This window comes from Erpetoichthys calabaricus, chromosome 10 (genome assembly GCF_900747795.2).
Source record: "Erpetoichthys calabaricus chromosome 10, fErpCal1.3, whole genome shotgun sequence".
Taxonomy (NCBI): Eukaryota; Metazoa; Chordata; class Cladistia; order Polypteriformes; family Polypteridae; genus Erpetoichthys; species Erpetoichthys calabaricus.
The window spans coordinates 137,500,550-137,517,254 of record NC_041403.2 but is presented as its reverse complement, the minus strand read 5'-3'; the positions used below and the strand labels follow the sequence as shown (position 1 = coordinate 137,517,254).

At 39.4% G+C, this 16,705-nt stretch overlaps 1 protein-coding gene across 1 annotated transcript in view; it reads right to left on the bottom strand.

Annotated features, from left to right (window-relative positions):
* Positions 1-518: 518 nt before the first annotated feature.
* Positions 519-16,705, bottom strand: part of slc13a3 (solute carrier family 13 member 3) — a 129,793-nt gene continuing 113,606 nt past the window's right edge. Inside the window, exons 12-13 of the mRNA XM_028811932.2 lie at positions 4,638-4,775; positions 519-762 (exon numbers count right to left, since the gene is read on the bottom strand). Coding sequence (XP_028667765.1) covers positions 574-762; positions 4,638-4,775 — 327 coding nt within the window. The 3' untranslated portion in view covers positions 519-573. The remainder of the gene's footprint in view (positions 763-4,637; positions 4,776-16,705) is intronic.

Sequence of the window (16,705 nt, the reverse complement as noted above, 5' to 3'; positions counted from 1 at the left end):
AAGCTTTATAATTCAGAGTCACAAAATAAAACATTCATTTTCTTAATTGGAATGAAAAGATGAGGTATGTTAAAAAGGACACTCCACTATCAAAACTAGCCTCTCATTCACAACTGGCACCTCAAGAGAGCAGCTCTGACATTTCTTTCTTATAGCAGCAGACATATTAAGACACTAACAGTTCTGAACGAGCTTTTCACATTTTTGGCGATGACCCACATTTCAAAACTGAGGAAGACCAGACAATGTCAATCCATTTTGGCACTTTGATTGCAGATGACCCACAGTGATCTTTCTCCTCTGTCCAACTTTATTTCAGATATTCATTTATGAAAATCACATCCTTTTGTAATTTATGTTAGCACTATTTCAGTGTTCAATTTTTCTCCCCAGATGAACGAGCCTGCTGCCTGTCTGCCCATGTTTCTTGTAAATTAAAGATAAATTAAGCATTTTGTATTTTGACTCAGCTGTCAGAAGCTGGGATTTTGACATTTGGCTGCCAGGTCCCAGCTTCCTTTGACTGATCGTTGAATTGCTCCATTCTCCCAGTTGCATACAATTGTCTATTTGTTACCCGGAGACGTTAAAGGTCACCCTTGCACTGTTGCTCACATTGAGCTCCAAGGCGCTCACGTTAGGAGTGTTAGTGATTGCCCATGTGGGGAACGTGGATAAGTCAAAGATGAATTGGGCCCAAGTGTTCATGGCCAGAGAGAGTAGCAAGACTCCAATAATATTCATGATGATTCCTGTTCTCACCTGTAAAATGAAGAAATATATGAATGGGGTTTATCCAAGTCGTATTGACTGAAATAAGGTAATGAACCCAATATAAGCAATGAAATGGGAAGAACAAAATGAGCAACAAACTGCTTTCAATAGGGGGGCGCACCTCCACAAGGCAAGCAGTTGCTTCTGAAATAACACAGCTAAGTGTTGGCTCTTCCCATTTTCCAAAATTGCCCTCCCAATACAATCCCCCTCCCTGATGAATTTTTTAAATTGTTTTAAATTGCACCAATGACAACTGACAATTTTGTGAAAATCAGTTGAGCTGTTTTTGCATGATTGGCAAACAAACAGACAGATAGGATGTGCCGATCACTTCGCATTCATATTTACAGAAACATTCACTCAGTCTTTGGTTCAATGCAAAGTCCCTGCCTGTTTCAAAGAATCCACAATCGTCTCTGTGCCTAAGAAGTAAAACTTTCCCAATCTAAATGGTTACGGGCCTGTGGCACTGACCTCTGTAATACTGAAGAAATTTGAACGCCGATTCTCCATCATCTCTACATCTGTAACAAACCCTCTCCGTGACCCACAATAGTTTGCTTACCATGACAAAAGGTCAGTTCAGGATGTAGTGAACATGGCTCTCCACTACATCTTACAATACTTGGACACCACAGTTACTTTGAGGATCTTATTGGATTTCAGTTCTGCATTTAACACAATCAGTCATACCAGAGCTTTTCCAAAGGAAACTGCTCAGTATAAATCCAGACTATGCCACATGTCTCTGAATCTTTGACTTTTTAAGGAACAGACGTCAGATAGTGAAGATGGGTGAATATCATTTAGGACCCCTGACCATGAGCACAGTGTCCGCCTCAAGGCTGTGCTGCATCTTCTTTCCTATTCTCGCTCTGCTCCAATGACTAGACTAGATCACAGATAAGGGATGAAGTGCCATATTGGAGGAAGGTGGATGGACTGGCCACTTGGTGCACCCTAAACAATCTTAATTTGAATTCCATGAAAACGGTAGAGACACTCCTTACCTGCTACACACCTGATTATAAATGATGGCAATGTAAATAGGGTGGAATCATTTAAATTTCACTTATTGTGTGATATGGAATGAAAACATAACTGCTCTTGTTAAAAAATCTCAGCAGCAGATGTTTTTACTCCACCAGCTTAACATTTGTAACCTATCTCAATCAGCGCTGGTCCAGTTTTATAGAGCCATTGTTAAGAGTATCCATGCTTTCTCTAAAACAGTCTGAAATGACAATGCATCTGCTCACTTAATACATAAACTGCAGCATTTTATTTGGACAGTAGTCCTGAAAATGAACTCCACTGAGGTCCTGTCTATATTATGGGTCAGGAATCAAGCTGGAAACATAACCGAAGACTGCACTCACCCAGGCAGCCACCTCTTTGAGTTGAACCGCTAGACATAAACACCCTACTGTAGTCACTCTGGTTAAACACAGTCACACTCTTATTCATCTCTGTCTTTTGCTGATTTCTAAAATGCCCCACCCAATCTAACTCATTTTTATTTTTCAGGGACTTACTTGGTATATTGGCGGGGTGGTGGCTCAGAGGCTAGGGGTCTGCGCCAGCAATCAAAAGGTTGCTGTTTCAAATCCTGTAAATGCCAGAAGTAATTCCACTTTGTTGGGCCCTTGAGCAAGGTCCGTAACCTGGAATTGTCTGTCCTGGTTATAATGTTAGTCTGCATTCAGCCCTGCAAGCAGGTCCTCCAACTTACAGGGCAAACTCTGGGATTGGTGGCAGGATTGGCACTCCAACCACCATAAAAAACCTCACACTGTTCCACTCCATTCAAACTAGCCTGGTGCTGAGGTGTCACTCATGGCATGGCTGCGCTCAGCTCCTAATTTGGGATCCTGAGGTGGCTCATCATGTGGTATGTGCAGCAATACACTCAACCTCTAACTTGATATTATACTAGACAGGACAGCACTTCTCCTTTACTATATTGTTTTATAAGAGTATATTTGTGTTTTGTGCAATATAGTTAGAGTGGTGGCTCTGAGGCTAGGGATTTGCACTGGTAATCGGAAGGTTGCCAGTTTGAATCCAGTAAACGCCAAAAGTGACTCTACTTCGTTGGGTCCTTGAGCAAGGCCCTGAACCTGCTATTGCTCCGTCCTTGCTCCGTCCTGGGTATGACATTAATATACATGTAGGCCCTCCAACCTGCAGGGAAAAACCTGGGGGTTGGTGGCAGAATTGGCACTCTGGCCACCATAAAAAAACTCACATTTGTTCCATTCCATCTGAACTTGTGTGGTGCTGAGGTGTCAACTGTCACATGGGTGCACTCAGGTGCGGCAATGCGCTGTATCAGCGTGTGCTCCTAACCTCTCTCTCCATTTCAGTATTACTGTATATAATGTTGTGATGGTGTCATACATTCCGTAGTATCTGTGTATGAGTGGAACACCAAGAGAAGTTCTTAGCAACTATGATGCCTGGCAATAAACACAGTTCAAGAAGTGACGTCCTTATTATCCAAAACAGATAAATAACATGAAACAAGGGTGAAAAAGCCAGACAGAGGCTATTGCTGTTTTATTTACATAGATTACAAGGAAACAGACCTAATAGATGTTTTTCCACCTTTTTCAGGAATCAGAGACTTTTTACAAATCCAGTTACTTTTGTAGCATTCACACTTCAGGAACTCGGGCCATTTGCAGTTCCTAGTAGTTATTTCCAGGTACTGTTTTTGACCAGGAACTATCATGGTGGGGCTTGGGTGATGAATTATGCTGATCGGTTGATTACAAGCTCTTGTGCCATCTTATAAATCTGTTAGTAGTTTGGAATTGGCAGACTTATTGATGATGATGGATCACCGTACTTAGCTCTGCATTACTTTTCATAGCTGTCTCCCTGGTGTGCCATGCCATGCACCACATCAAAGCAATAATCTCCCCTGTGAAGTAGTGATCACTTCAAAGCAATAATGTGGGGGAGTACCCCTGAACTCCCAATCATGCCACATTTCGCACCACATCACTCTCCAAAGCCACCTCCCTGGTACATTATGCCATGCACTGCATCAAAGCAATAATCTACTCTATGAAGCCACAATCATTTCAAAGGAACAAGGTGCAGGGTTCCCCTTTGAACTGCCAATCGCATCACACTTAGTACTGCATTACTCTTCATAGATGCCGCCTCCCTGGTGCACCATGCCATACCCCACATCAAAGCAAGATTTGGCAGGAGGTCTCCCTGTGAATGCATCTTGCTTTGCACTGCTTCACTCTTCTTTGCGTGTCACACATTTTCCATAAAGGTTACAGTCCCTGTTGTGTAGTGGGAACACAACACTCTAAAGTGGCCCGAGACCATAAGAGGCCCAGGGCCTACATCATACAAGAAGTCATTGGTTCCATAGTGGTGAGGGTCCACATTTACCTCTTTCCCCAGACGAGCCTTCAACATCATGGCAGCATTAACTACTGCATTCGTTGGTAAAAAGATTCAAATCATTACTTAAAAATGTGATCAGAATGGGGCAGTGGCATGATAAGTGATTTCTGCACAAGAGCATTGATAACCACAGTTTGTGGTCCCTGCATTTTGATTAAAACACCAACTAAATATTGCACTTTAGAATGGAATTAATGAAAAGTTCTTACAGTCTGTTACCACTTACAATAATTGTCAAGTTTGTTAATACCACTGATATAACTTTCTGAAGCACACATGGGGCAGTCAAACTGGTACCAATTAGACTTTTCTTTTATAACAGGCAGTGAATGATCAATACATTCCATCTTTGAATTTGTACAGATAAGGTGCCATAATGCACACTCCTTAGCTTGTAACATTAAGGTGTAATGGAATAAGACAACACCTACCATGTCTTTGACAGTCAGATGCCCAGAAGCAAATGCAATTGAATTGGGGGGTGTAGAAACTGGCAACATGAATGCATAGGAACAGCCAACTGTGCCAGGGATCATCAGATAGAGGGGATTCACCTTGAGACGCACTGCCTGCAGAGAGAAGACAAACATTATAAGAACGTCAATTCATCCATCCACTGTCTAACCCACTTTTCCAGTTCAGGAACAAAGAGAGGCTGCAAACAGCTCTGGGCAGGATGCCAGTCCATCACAGGGCACACATGTGCACTCACTCTGAGACAATTTAAAGCAGGGGGTAAGATGAGTGAAGAGAGGGTGAAAAGATTCAAAACGAGGACTATAAAACGAGGCCATAATTCTAAACACCTCCAGTAAATCCTCCCCATCTGCTCCACCGCAGAATCAGGTTACAAAACCCACCCTTGATCACTTCTGTCAGTTATTCTAGTATTGCAATTCCAATTCCAATTCTCAGTAATAACTGCTGTAGATGTCCTGAAGCATGAAAATGTAGACACCTGTTTTAGTTGGTGGAAATTCTGCAAATGATTTTCAAGGAGCCTGTTCCTTTTAATCTCAGAGGGTGTAAATCCATCCATCCATTATCCAACCCGTTGAATCCGAACACAGGGTCACGGGGGTCCGCTGGAGCCAATCCCAGCCAACACAGGGAGCAAGGCAGGAACCAATCCCGGGCAGGGTGCCAACCCACCGCAGAGGGTGTAAATATTAGATGTATTGAATCCATGCAATTCTTAGATTTGTGTTAAAAAGAACACCCATCATTGGGTGCTTACATTACTCAATACTGAAATTTCATATTTCCTGCTAAAAATACTGGAAAATGAAGGCATTTCTCATTATGTATTACGCATGTTAATTAATACGAACTTCAAGAAACTTAACTACTTTGATGCCTTGCTCACAAGCTCCTCAAATCATTTTATATCAAGGTTGGCGGCACTGTGTTTATTAGTTTGCCTAGAAAGTACAACTAAGTACAACTACATTGGTTTCCAGTTAAGTTTAGGACTGATCTCAAAATAATGATTCATATAGTGTATAGAACCTTCAATGGCTTGGCCACGCATTATTTAATAGAACTTACCATTGCATACATTACAATCATTAGTGATGTCCAGAGGTAAAGATCAATGATATTCAGTGTGTCACTGTGGTCTGTTTATTTTATAAGTGCATGGTATATAATATTGTAGGATAGGTAAACAGTGGTCAGTTAGCCAAATTCTCACCTGGCACATTCCAAGAAGAAGAAAAAAAGACAAAAACATTTGATATAAGAAAAGAGAACACCGCGTTATCCCTATGTTACATCCAGATACCTTTTAGAAGCTGTCAAGGGTCCTGCTTCAGCTACATGACTCAGTCATTTGTTTCAGATTTCCACGACCATATATGTAAAGATATATATCCTGGATAAAGTCTGAAATGCACTGGTCCTTAATTTTCATCATTACCTACGAGTATGTTATTCACTCTTTACTGGAAAAATTCTGCTAGATCAACTTTATCCACGTGTTTGAGAATTTAGATGACCTGGATTAGGTCTGCACAAAGCTAATTATTCTTTAATTCCTTTAGCCTGTCAGAGTAGACCATATTTCTTTAGTTCCATAATGCAATTGGTTACTTTCATACATACATCCTCTAGAGCTGTTCTGTCTCTTTTGTGTCATTGTAACAACAACTGCACACAGTCTTCCAAATGAGGATTACATCCCTTGATTTATATTCAAAAATTGTTAATGATTGTTATGACATTTTTCAGCATTTTTTCAGTAACCACTTCCAGGTGAATATTGTCATCCATCTTGTATTTATGATTAATGTCCCTTTTGGGTAGTGTTTGCACATCTTTACATTAAACTTCAACCTGCTAGTAGCCCAGATTTCAAAATTAAGGAAGTCTTTTCTGATTCCTTTTGTTGTCTCTTTGGCATTTGCTATTCCTCTAATTTTGGTATCATCTGTAAACATCTGAAGTTCACTAAGTATCTAACTAATGCAAATTAAAAAGAATAGAGGTTCTGACAACAGATCACAAAAGGGCTGCATAGATTACCTTACCCCATGGGGAGCATCTTTCTTGCATTTGCCTGCAGTGGATTCATTAGCTTCAGATCCAGTTTTGTAACTTAGCTCTGAAGTCCATAGCGTCAGGTTTCAAAATGAACGTTCTTTGTGAAACTGTGGCAAAGCCTTCTTGAAAGCCTAAGTAAATGATGTCACTACTCCAGCTGTTCCAAATGTCTAACAGACTGGTTTGGATGGATCTTCCTCTCATAAACCCTTGGCTGATGTTATCTCTCTATTATATAAAAATACCCTGGGATGAGACTAGACTTTTTTTTTTTTTTAAAGAGGTTTTTTTCAAGTCCCGCGAGACGAGACGTTGGCGATGAGATTTTTTCAAGTCACGCCCTCCTCTCAACCATATTCAACCACGCACATGGTATGCACATGGTACTGTTATCAACAGAAAAAAGGAGTACATGGGCAATCCTAGCACCAAGAAACTATGAAGTCAAATGAATTAACGCCAAAAATGATGATCGATTACACAGCAAATTGATTAAATACATATCAATAGACAATGCTGAAACAGTTGGTGGTGATCGTGCGGAAGATAAAAACATCAACTTAAAATATCCCGAAAAATATCTACAACCATTAACACTGTCCAGTCTTCCACCACCCGAATTACTGCAGAAAGAAGGATGTATCCAAGAAAGGTAATGTACATCTTCTATGGATAACATTATATAGACAACAAAGGAGATCTTGATATTCCATTCATATTAAAACAGATTCTTGTTAGAATAACTTTTGCAAAGGCAATTAACAAATCCCAGAGCCAAACATTCGAAAAAGTCATTTTATTTAAGAGAGAAAGAAACGAAATTCAATCACAGGCAGTTATATGTTGCATTGTCACAATGAAAGTCCAAACACAGAATCAAAATTCAATGTGATATTGACAAAAATGTAATTCAAAAAATTGTTTTACTGAAGTTTTAAAGTAAAAGTGTATGTTTAAAAAGTATTTGCATGTTAATTTCAAAGCCAAACAGAACAAAATCGTATAATGCAACGCATAACTCTAACGCAACATGAAACATAACTTACTTTCAAATTACAGTAATCCCTCGCTATATCGCGCTTCGCCTTTCACGGCTTCACTCCATCGCGGATTTTATATGTAAGCATATTTAAATAAATATCGCGGATTTTTTGCTGGTTCACGGATTTCTGCGGACAATGGGTCTTTTAATTTCTGGTACATGCTTCCTCAGTTGGTTTGCCCAGTTGATTTCATACAAGGGACGCTATTGGCAAATGGCTGAGAAGCTACCCAGCTTACTTTTCTCTCTCTCTTGTGCTGACTTTCTCTGATCCTGATGTAGGGGGATTGAGCAGGGGGGCTGTTCGCACACCTAGACGATACGGACGCTCGTCTAAAAATGCTGAAAGATTATCTTCACGTTGCTATCTTTTGTGCAGCTGCTTCCTGAAACGACATGCTGCACGGTGCTTCGCATACTTAAAAGCTCGAAGGGCACGTATTGATTTTTGATTGAAAAACAAACTCTGTCTCTCTCTATCTCTCTCTCTCTCTCTCTCTCTCTCTCTTTCACTGCTCCTGACGGAGGGGGTGTGAGCTGCCGCCTTCAACAGCTTTGTGCCGTGGTGCTTCGCATACTTAAAAGCCAAACAGCCCTATTGATTTGTTTGCTTTTCTCTCTATCTACTGCTCCTGATACGCACTCCTTTGAAGAGGAAGATATGTTTGCATTCTTTTAATTGTGAGACGGAACTGTCATCTCTGTCTTGTCATGGAGCACAGTTTAAACTTTTGAAAAAGAGACAAATGTTTGTTTGCAGTGTTTGAATAACGTTCCTGTCTCTCTACAACCTCCTGTGCTTCTGCGCAAATCTGTGACCCAAGCATGACAATATAAAAATAACCATATAAACATATGGTTTCTACTTCGCGGATTTTCTTATTTCGCGGGTGGCTCTGGAACGCAACCCCCGCGATGGAGGAGGGATTACTGTATTATGTTTTACTATTTTTTAATGTGGTTAATTACTCGCTGTAATGTAAAATAGTTAGTTCTATTATGCATATGTAACAATTCCCATGAAAATAACAATCTGTTTAAATTGTACATGCGCATCCCCATATGCGAGTGGCAGAGCCACAAAGAGGCTAGTGCATAGCGCAGACACGGGGGTTGGCGAACAAAGCGAGCAGGGGGCTAAGCCCCCTAGTTTTGAATATTATTTTCACAAAATTATCTTTTTTTATGTCTGATTATAGTTTCTCCAATTTTGCATGGAACAGGGACAAGGCTTATGGATTATTATTCATGGAATCCATTTGGTCTTCTTTCTTGTGGATTGGAGTAAATGGGCAACTTTCTGGCCATTAGATACCCTTTTGGTAAAATCCCATCACGCTTGGGGGTTGTATTAGTCTACAATGCATCGAGGGCCTGATGCACACGTGGCTATTCTATTTTATAATCTGTACTCTCTAATATTGTTTTAAAATTTCATTCTTTTTTTTCTTGTATGCATACTTGTTTAAAGGCTGACCCACCTAGAAGCTTAGTTTCTCTTTCTCAAAGAATGTTGTTAATCTTCAACACCTACATGGTGTCACACACTGTGCTTTAGAGACAACTTGAGGATTTATATGATGGCAATCCCACCCCAGGTCAAGGGTTGGTGCTGTTGCCTAATGCTTCTCCTTCTCTCTCCTTTACAGACCTGATGATAGGTAGTACAAATGATGTCACTTCTAGGTGAAGATCTCCTGACCCTGCTTTTTCCACTCTCATTTACTCCTAAGGGGTTTCACTGCCATTCTGAGCCAGTCTACATTTTGACTCTCATCTGAAAAGACATCCCTTGTTAATTTATGACTTTTTAAATATTTTTCCATTCAAATATATTGGGTTCTCTTTCAAAGTGCCCAAACTCTTTATACATTTCCTGTGTTTTCCTTAGAATGGCTACTACAGTTTGTAAAACTCTCCATTACTGTTTGTTGTTTTTCACATGTCTGATGTGCTCAAATGTGCTGTGTGCTTTTTTGCTTTGTAATTTCATACAGCCAGCCAACACGTAACTGGCACTCTGTGATCTGCTAATTCACTCTCTGCACAAAAATTGCCTCATGGCATTCAAAAATTGGTTTCACTTCATCTTTCCTCTCCAGATAGTCCATTCTTAACCAATTTCCTTCATTACACACTGATATTAAATTGTGTGTCCATTTTGAATACCCATTTATTCATTTTAAAAGCTTTATCTCTCCATATTCATTTACTTTCACAGCCCAAAACACCAGAGCTGAAAATGCTGCACTCTGACGTCTGGCCCAGTGATATTTCAGTTCTGATATTAATTGTAGTTTTACTTTTTATTTTATTTTATAAAATTAATTTTTACTTTTATTTCATTTTAGTTTTCAGTTGAGTCAACAATTTTTATTTTTATTTAGTTCTGTGTTTAAAATTTTAGTTTTTATTTTATTTAGTTCTGGCCTTTTTACATAATATTAGTACAATTTTGTTTTTTTTTCTATTGCAAGACCACAAACGCCAGCCTACACATATTTCAATGCAAGTTATGTTTCAGTCAACAAAATACACTCACATTTCATAATGCCGTTAAACACAGCTTGACTATCAATAATCAAACAGATTAAGAGGCCTAATGAGTACAGTCAGCAAGATCAAAGGTTTTAACACAAGAACCCAGTCTGTGTAAGCACATTACTGTTAATTTAAGCTTTAAACAAGCACGCATTTCGAGAGATTTGTCTCGATGATGATGTCCGTTGCATAGATAGCCACACAGTGAAAATATTCACTGGACAAGTGCCTGTAATACAGGTGCACAGACGAGGTCCTCAGCCACTGGCATCAGCAGACTGCATGTTGATGATTTCTGCTGCCAGTACTGAAGTGCAATCCTGGTGCCAGAGAAGAGCTGGACTTCCACTAAGTGCCGATCCAGCTGGCCCTGCGCTGAAATTCAAGACTCTTTTTCTTCTTCTCGCACACTACATTTGCTTTTATTATCATCTGTGCTGTAATTAAAGTATTTCCACATGTTACTTTCTTGCTTTCTACCCACAAACATCTGTGCAAAACTCGCCATCGCCAAGCACACATGCTTACTGCTTCAACCCGACGAGCCAAATGTGCTCAACAAACAAACAATGGTCCTTAACGGAAGTTGTACCACGTGACTATAGTAAGCCCAAGGTACAAGATCACTGCATAGTAAATAACTCCTCTGCATGACTGAACCAGACTGAACGAAAATGCTTTTGCTGTTTTTTTTCGTTCTCATTTTAGTTCATTCACATATCACTAATTTTTATTTTTATTGTGTTATAGTTTCACTGTTTGCCTTAATTTCAATTCTCGTGCATGTAAAATAAAAAACATTATTTTTAGTTCAAGTTCTCGTTTTCATTATGAAAATATCACTGCTCCATACTACTGTCATCTTATTCTACATCTTCATAAACCAGGTCAGCAAATTTCTTCAAATTGTGGGACACCCCTTTAGTCATTACTTTGTCCTTTCATTGTCTGTCATAAGCAGCTCAGTCCTCGAGAACGTTAAGGGTGAAAGCAAGTCTTCATGCTTAACATTGCATTAGAAACCATTTTTCTCAAACCACTGTCATCTGTTGTAAGTATAGATTACTTCTCTCGCTATTTGTCTCCACACTTAATTTTCTTTATTATTGTTTTCAGTCTCCTCCCCTAAACACTATCAGAAAATAAAACACTCAGTGTAGTTAATACTCCCTGACGGTGACTATCCAAAGAGTGGGAGTAGGCTGTCGCTCTCTAAATCACCTGAGCAGCACCTTTAGTATTCTCTTGGAGTCAGGTTATCTAGCTAATTTGTCTTGCTTTCATGCATCTTCATTACTGACTTGGTCGAGCCTGCCGCCCACTCTACTTTTGTGAGCATGTCAATACTACATTCATTATTTTATCATGTGCTAGGACAGCATCAACTTCTTTCCCCCTTTAAAATGTTTTGGCCATTTTTGCCCATCAATCTACACTCAATACCCCATGGTGATAAAATGAAAATGCGTTTTCAGAAAGGTTTACAAATTTGTTAAAAAGCAAACACTGAAATCTCTCATTTACATAAGTGCTGAGACCCTTTACTGTGGCACTCCATACTGTGTTCAGGTATAACTTTTCTGACAGGTTCTTCCATCTCAACAGCACTCCATCAATCACAGTGGCTGACTCCTGCTTGGATTTCACCAAATGGTATTAAAAGGACTCGGAGAGCATGAAAAAAAAGTTCTCTGGTCTGGTGAGAGGAAAATTGAACTTTTTTGGGCAGTACTCCAAGAACTACGTCTGGCTTCACTGTTATGCTGATGACATGCAGGTTTATGCTCCTGTGTGCAATTATGCAATAAATCAGATGCACAATTGTCTTGTAGAGCTAAGATCCTGGATGGCTGACAATTTTCTCAATCTTAAACAAGGAAATAAAACAGAAGTGCTGATAGCTGGTCCTGCAGCCAGAGCTCAGATTTGTTTTGAACTTCTTGGCTCTTTCATGAATCTTTGCAAACCTCAAGTTCTTAATTGTGGGGTTATTTTTGACAGTAACCTCCCTTTTGAGAAGCAGATTAATTCCGTGGTCAAGAGTTGCTTTTTCCAGCTTCGTCTTTTAGCTGAGGTTAAGCCTTTTTTTTATCACCCAGTGAACTTGATAAAGTTACTCATGCTTTTATCTTTTTGCAGCTTGATTACTACAACTTATTGTATTCTGGGGTCAGCAAAACCCAGATACTCAGGTTGCAGTTGATTCAGAATGCTGCTGCTCATTTTTTGCTTTTATCTCCAATTTTAGCCTCTTTACACTGGCAGCCAATTAACTTTAGAACTTATTTAAAAATGTTGCTGCTGGTTTTTAAATCACAGCTTGGGTATGCTCCTGTCTATTTATCTGAATTATGTGTTATATACCAGCCATCCAGATAACTTAGATCTACCAGTCTACAGTTGTCTCTTGCTGTCTCTCATACTAAGTGCAAAACTAAGGGGCACAGGGCTTTTGCAGCTGCTGCACCTTGTCTGTGTAATTCTTTACCTCGTTAAATTAAGGAGTCTCCCTCATTTGAACTGTTTAAAACAAGATTGAAGACACATTTCTATACTCTTGCTTTCCGTGACCTTCAGTGATACTGATGTTTCCCTCCTTAAAGTCACTTATTTGTTTCAATTTACTGCTTGTTGCATTGTGTTGTATTGTATTTGTCTCTATTTATTTATGTATATTGTATGTTTTAATGTAAAGCACTTTGGCTACAACATTAATGATGTTGTTTTAAGTGTGCTCTATAAATAAATTGACATTGACGAAGACCAGTCACTGCTCATCACTGCTCACCTAATGCCAACCCTATGATAAAGCAGGGTGGTGGCAGCATCATACTAAGGGGGTTCTTCTTAGTGACAGGGACAGGGAAACTGGTCATAATTGAGAGAAGGATGAGTGCAGTCAAATACGGAGAGGTTGTTGCTCCAGAGTGTACACAACCTCACACCGATGATGGTTCACCATCAGTATGACAATGACCTGAAGTATACAGCCAAGACAACGCTGAAGTGGCTCCAGATAAGTCTTTAGTTTTCTTTGAGTGTCTCAGCCAATGCCCAAAGAACATCCCTGGAGAGATCTAAAGATGGCAGTTTACAGATGCTTCCCATCCAATATTGAGTGGATCTACCAGGTAGAATGGGATAAACTGATCAAGGCCAGGAGTGCAAAGTTTGAAGAAACATACCCACAAAGAGTCAAATCTCTAATTTCTGCCAAAGGAGCTTCTACAAAGTACTGAATTAAAGGTTTGAATATTTACATGAATGAAAGAGTTTTTTATTCAGTTTGCAAACTTTTCCGAAAACCTATTTTTACATTGTCATTATGGAATATTAAGTGTAGATTGATGGTCAAAAGTGGCAAATTTATCCATTTAAAATGAAATCTAAATATAGTACAGTGTGCAGAAAGCAAAGGGGGTCACAAGACTTTCTGAATCCTCTGTATATCTCTTACTGCATCAGTGGTTATTTTCTACAACTAAATTCCACTCCATCCAAGTATGCCCACACAATAAAAATGCCTTTAAATATCCAGTAACATTCAGGGCCTTTTTCTCCTTAGAGTTCCTTTTTTTTTTGCACTTGGCATGACAGGAACCAAACACAAGACTCATGACTGATTCCCAGTCAAAACGGTTTGAGGGCCTGAAATGTCTTAATTGACCTGAGCTTACTTTGTTTGATTGCTTCCCAAGCAATTTCTCTTTTGTGTTCGTCCGCATTTGTGTATGGCATTCTCTTGGCACTTCCATCACGCAAGTCTTTTTGCAGTGTGCCCCTGTTATCTCGGATTCCTCCACACGCCTCCCATGTGCTTATATCATCATGCATGTGGCACCTGCCATGTGTAGGTGTAATGGAAGGTAACTGCCTTAAGGCTGCCAGGCCCAGAATAAAAGACAACTTGTTATTCGACTGGCTATTTCAGGTGTTACTTTTTCTTACTTAAACAGGCAATTGCACTAAGACCAAGGATCCACTTACAATGGAACTCTGGGCCCAGAGAAGCATGGAGAAAACAGTTAATAAAAATATTGACACACTTCAATGAGCAATCTATCCAATAATGATCTAAAATGACTTAATGATACTAAGTACCTCAGCTAAATTCAATACATTTTTCAGTTTTCTGTGTTATTAGATTAAACAGAAAGTATATGCAATTTGATTTGCTTAGAATTAGCTTGTTTGTCTTAATGGTTTCTTTAATTGTAATCATTGAATGCTGCCGCATGCAGGCAGGAAGAGCAACTGAGGATAGCTTAGCATGAAGCGTGAGGCTTATTAGTTAGTTGCTTTAATGTTGTAAAGTATGTCACAAAAACATTGGAGGTCTTTTTTCCGTACTTTTCCTCCATTAAGCCTGGAAATATAAATTACATATAAAGTGATCAAATATTAATGCACAATATGGTGACCTCGTTCAAGGCTAGTGCTTGTTGTGCAAATTTACCTTTATTACTGGTGCCATCATATACAAGGCTTAAGAGAGTTTGAAATATTCCAAGCACTACACAGCTCTGAAGGGAACAATGAAAAGACTAGATTCTGTTTTTCTTCAGTGTAAAACTGCCAGATCATCCAAAAGACACATCAGATAAAATGATTTAGAAGACGCCATCCCTATTCTGCCGAAGTAATGCTTCAATTTATCAAATACATTTATCCCAACAATTCATCATAACGTTTCATTGTGCAAAAGTAACCTGTTCTGGTCAACAGCACCATAGAATAAAAAATGAAAGGGTGTTCAAAGGAAGTCTGGTGTTAGATGCTTTCCCATTCAGAAGCAGTTTAGCATTTCTATTCCTTTTTAAATAGTGTGTGTTTATTTTATTTTATAATCATTGCCATTTCATAGATTCATATTGGCTTCATCCAGTGGTTGGAATGGTGCTATTGCTTCATGGATCAAGCACTCTGGGTTTGAATGCTGGACTTAGTCTTGGTCTGTGTGAGGTTTGCATGTTTTCTTCATGTCTTTGTAGGTTTTACTCTAGCTGTTCCATTTTTTTCTCCCACATCCCCAAACATATTTATGGATTATGGGCTAGTGATGAAATTGAACCCTGGGTGAATGTGGGTGTATTTCTGTGTGCTCTACCATGAACTGCCACACCTAGTGCTACCAGGATTGACTCTGGCCTTTCAGGTTTGAAACTGTATGCATGTATGTAATTCTATTTTGTCTTTTTTCTCTTTCTTCATCATGTAAAGCACTTTGAGCTACATTATTTGTATGAAAATGTGCTATATAAATAAATGTTGTTGTTGTCTATAATATCACATTTATGTGTAGTTATGTACTAATACAGCTCAACATTTTAACTCTAATACTTTGTGATAGATGGCCAGGAACCCTGCCCCGCCGGGATGCCTGGAGGAAGGAGGAACCGGGAGAGCGGCATTTCTTTTCCCTGGGTACCCGGCCTGTCCTTGATCCCTGGAGGACAGCACTTCCAGGACACCAGGAAGTGCTGACAGACCAGGGATGGTTTATGCCCTGTGTGCTTCCGGGTGCAAGGGCAGCACTTCCGCCACACTGGGGAGTGCTGCCGGAAGTCCATCATCAGGCACCTGGAGCAGATGCGGGACAGGATAAAAGGAGCCGCCTCACTCCAATCAACGAGCCTGAGTCGGGTGCTTGTGGGACAGGAGTGGAGGTGGCCAAAGGAGCCAAGGACTGTGAACTGTAAATAGTTATTTGTAAATAATTGCGGTAAATAAACGTGTGTGTGTTGGACACTGCGTTGTCACGTCTGTCTGTGGCCAGGCTATGCTTTACAACTTGTGTCATCAAGGCCATGCTATGTATAATTTTTCCCTACTGGTTATTAATTTCAGCCTCATTCAATTTTTGCTTACAGACTCCATACTCATTTACAGAACATTCCATCCAAAAATGGCATTTTGTTTAAATGTTTTTTTACCCCATGTGCTTTTTTGAAAATTCATAATATCATGTTTTCATGCAGGATAGACAGAAAATAGTTTATCACGTGACAGATTGTAATGGTGACTAGTTCTGTCAAACAACAAACAATGTGAAAACATCCATGGGAAGAAAAAATACAAATTCTCACATAACTCATGACACATAATCCACATGTTGCTAAAATATTATTAACAGTTACTGTATTTTTGGCAAACTCAGCTTTGAATATCAAGAGAAAAATTAGAATTGAAGATTCACTTCCCTCCCTCAACTATTAGTCAAGAGTCCTGTCATCATTAAATGCATGACATCTTGAACGGGAAGGAGAGGTGGATTCAAATTTCCTGGTCAACACAGAACATACCAGAAGTATTAAATAGATTTTATCAAAATAAAAAAAATGCACACATTTTGCACAGTTTGACCATACGAATGAA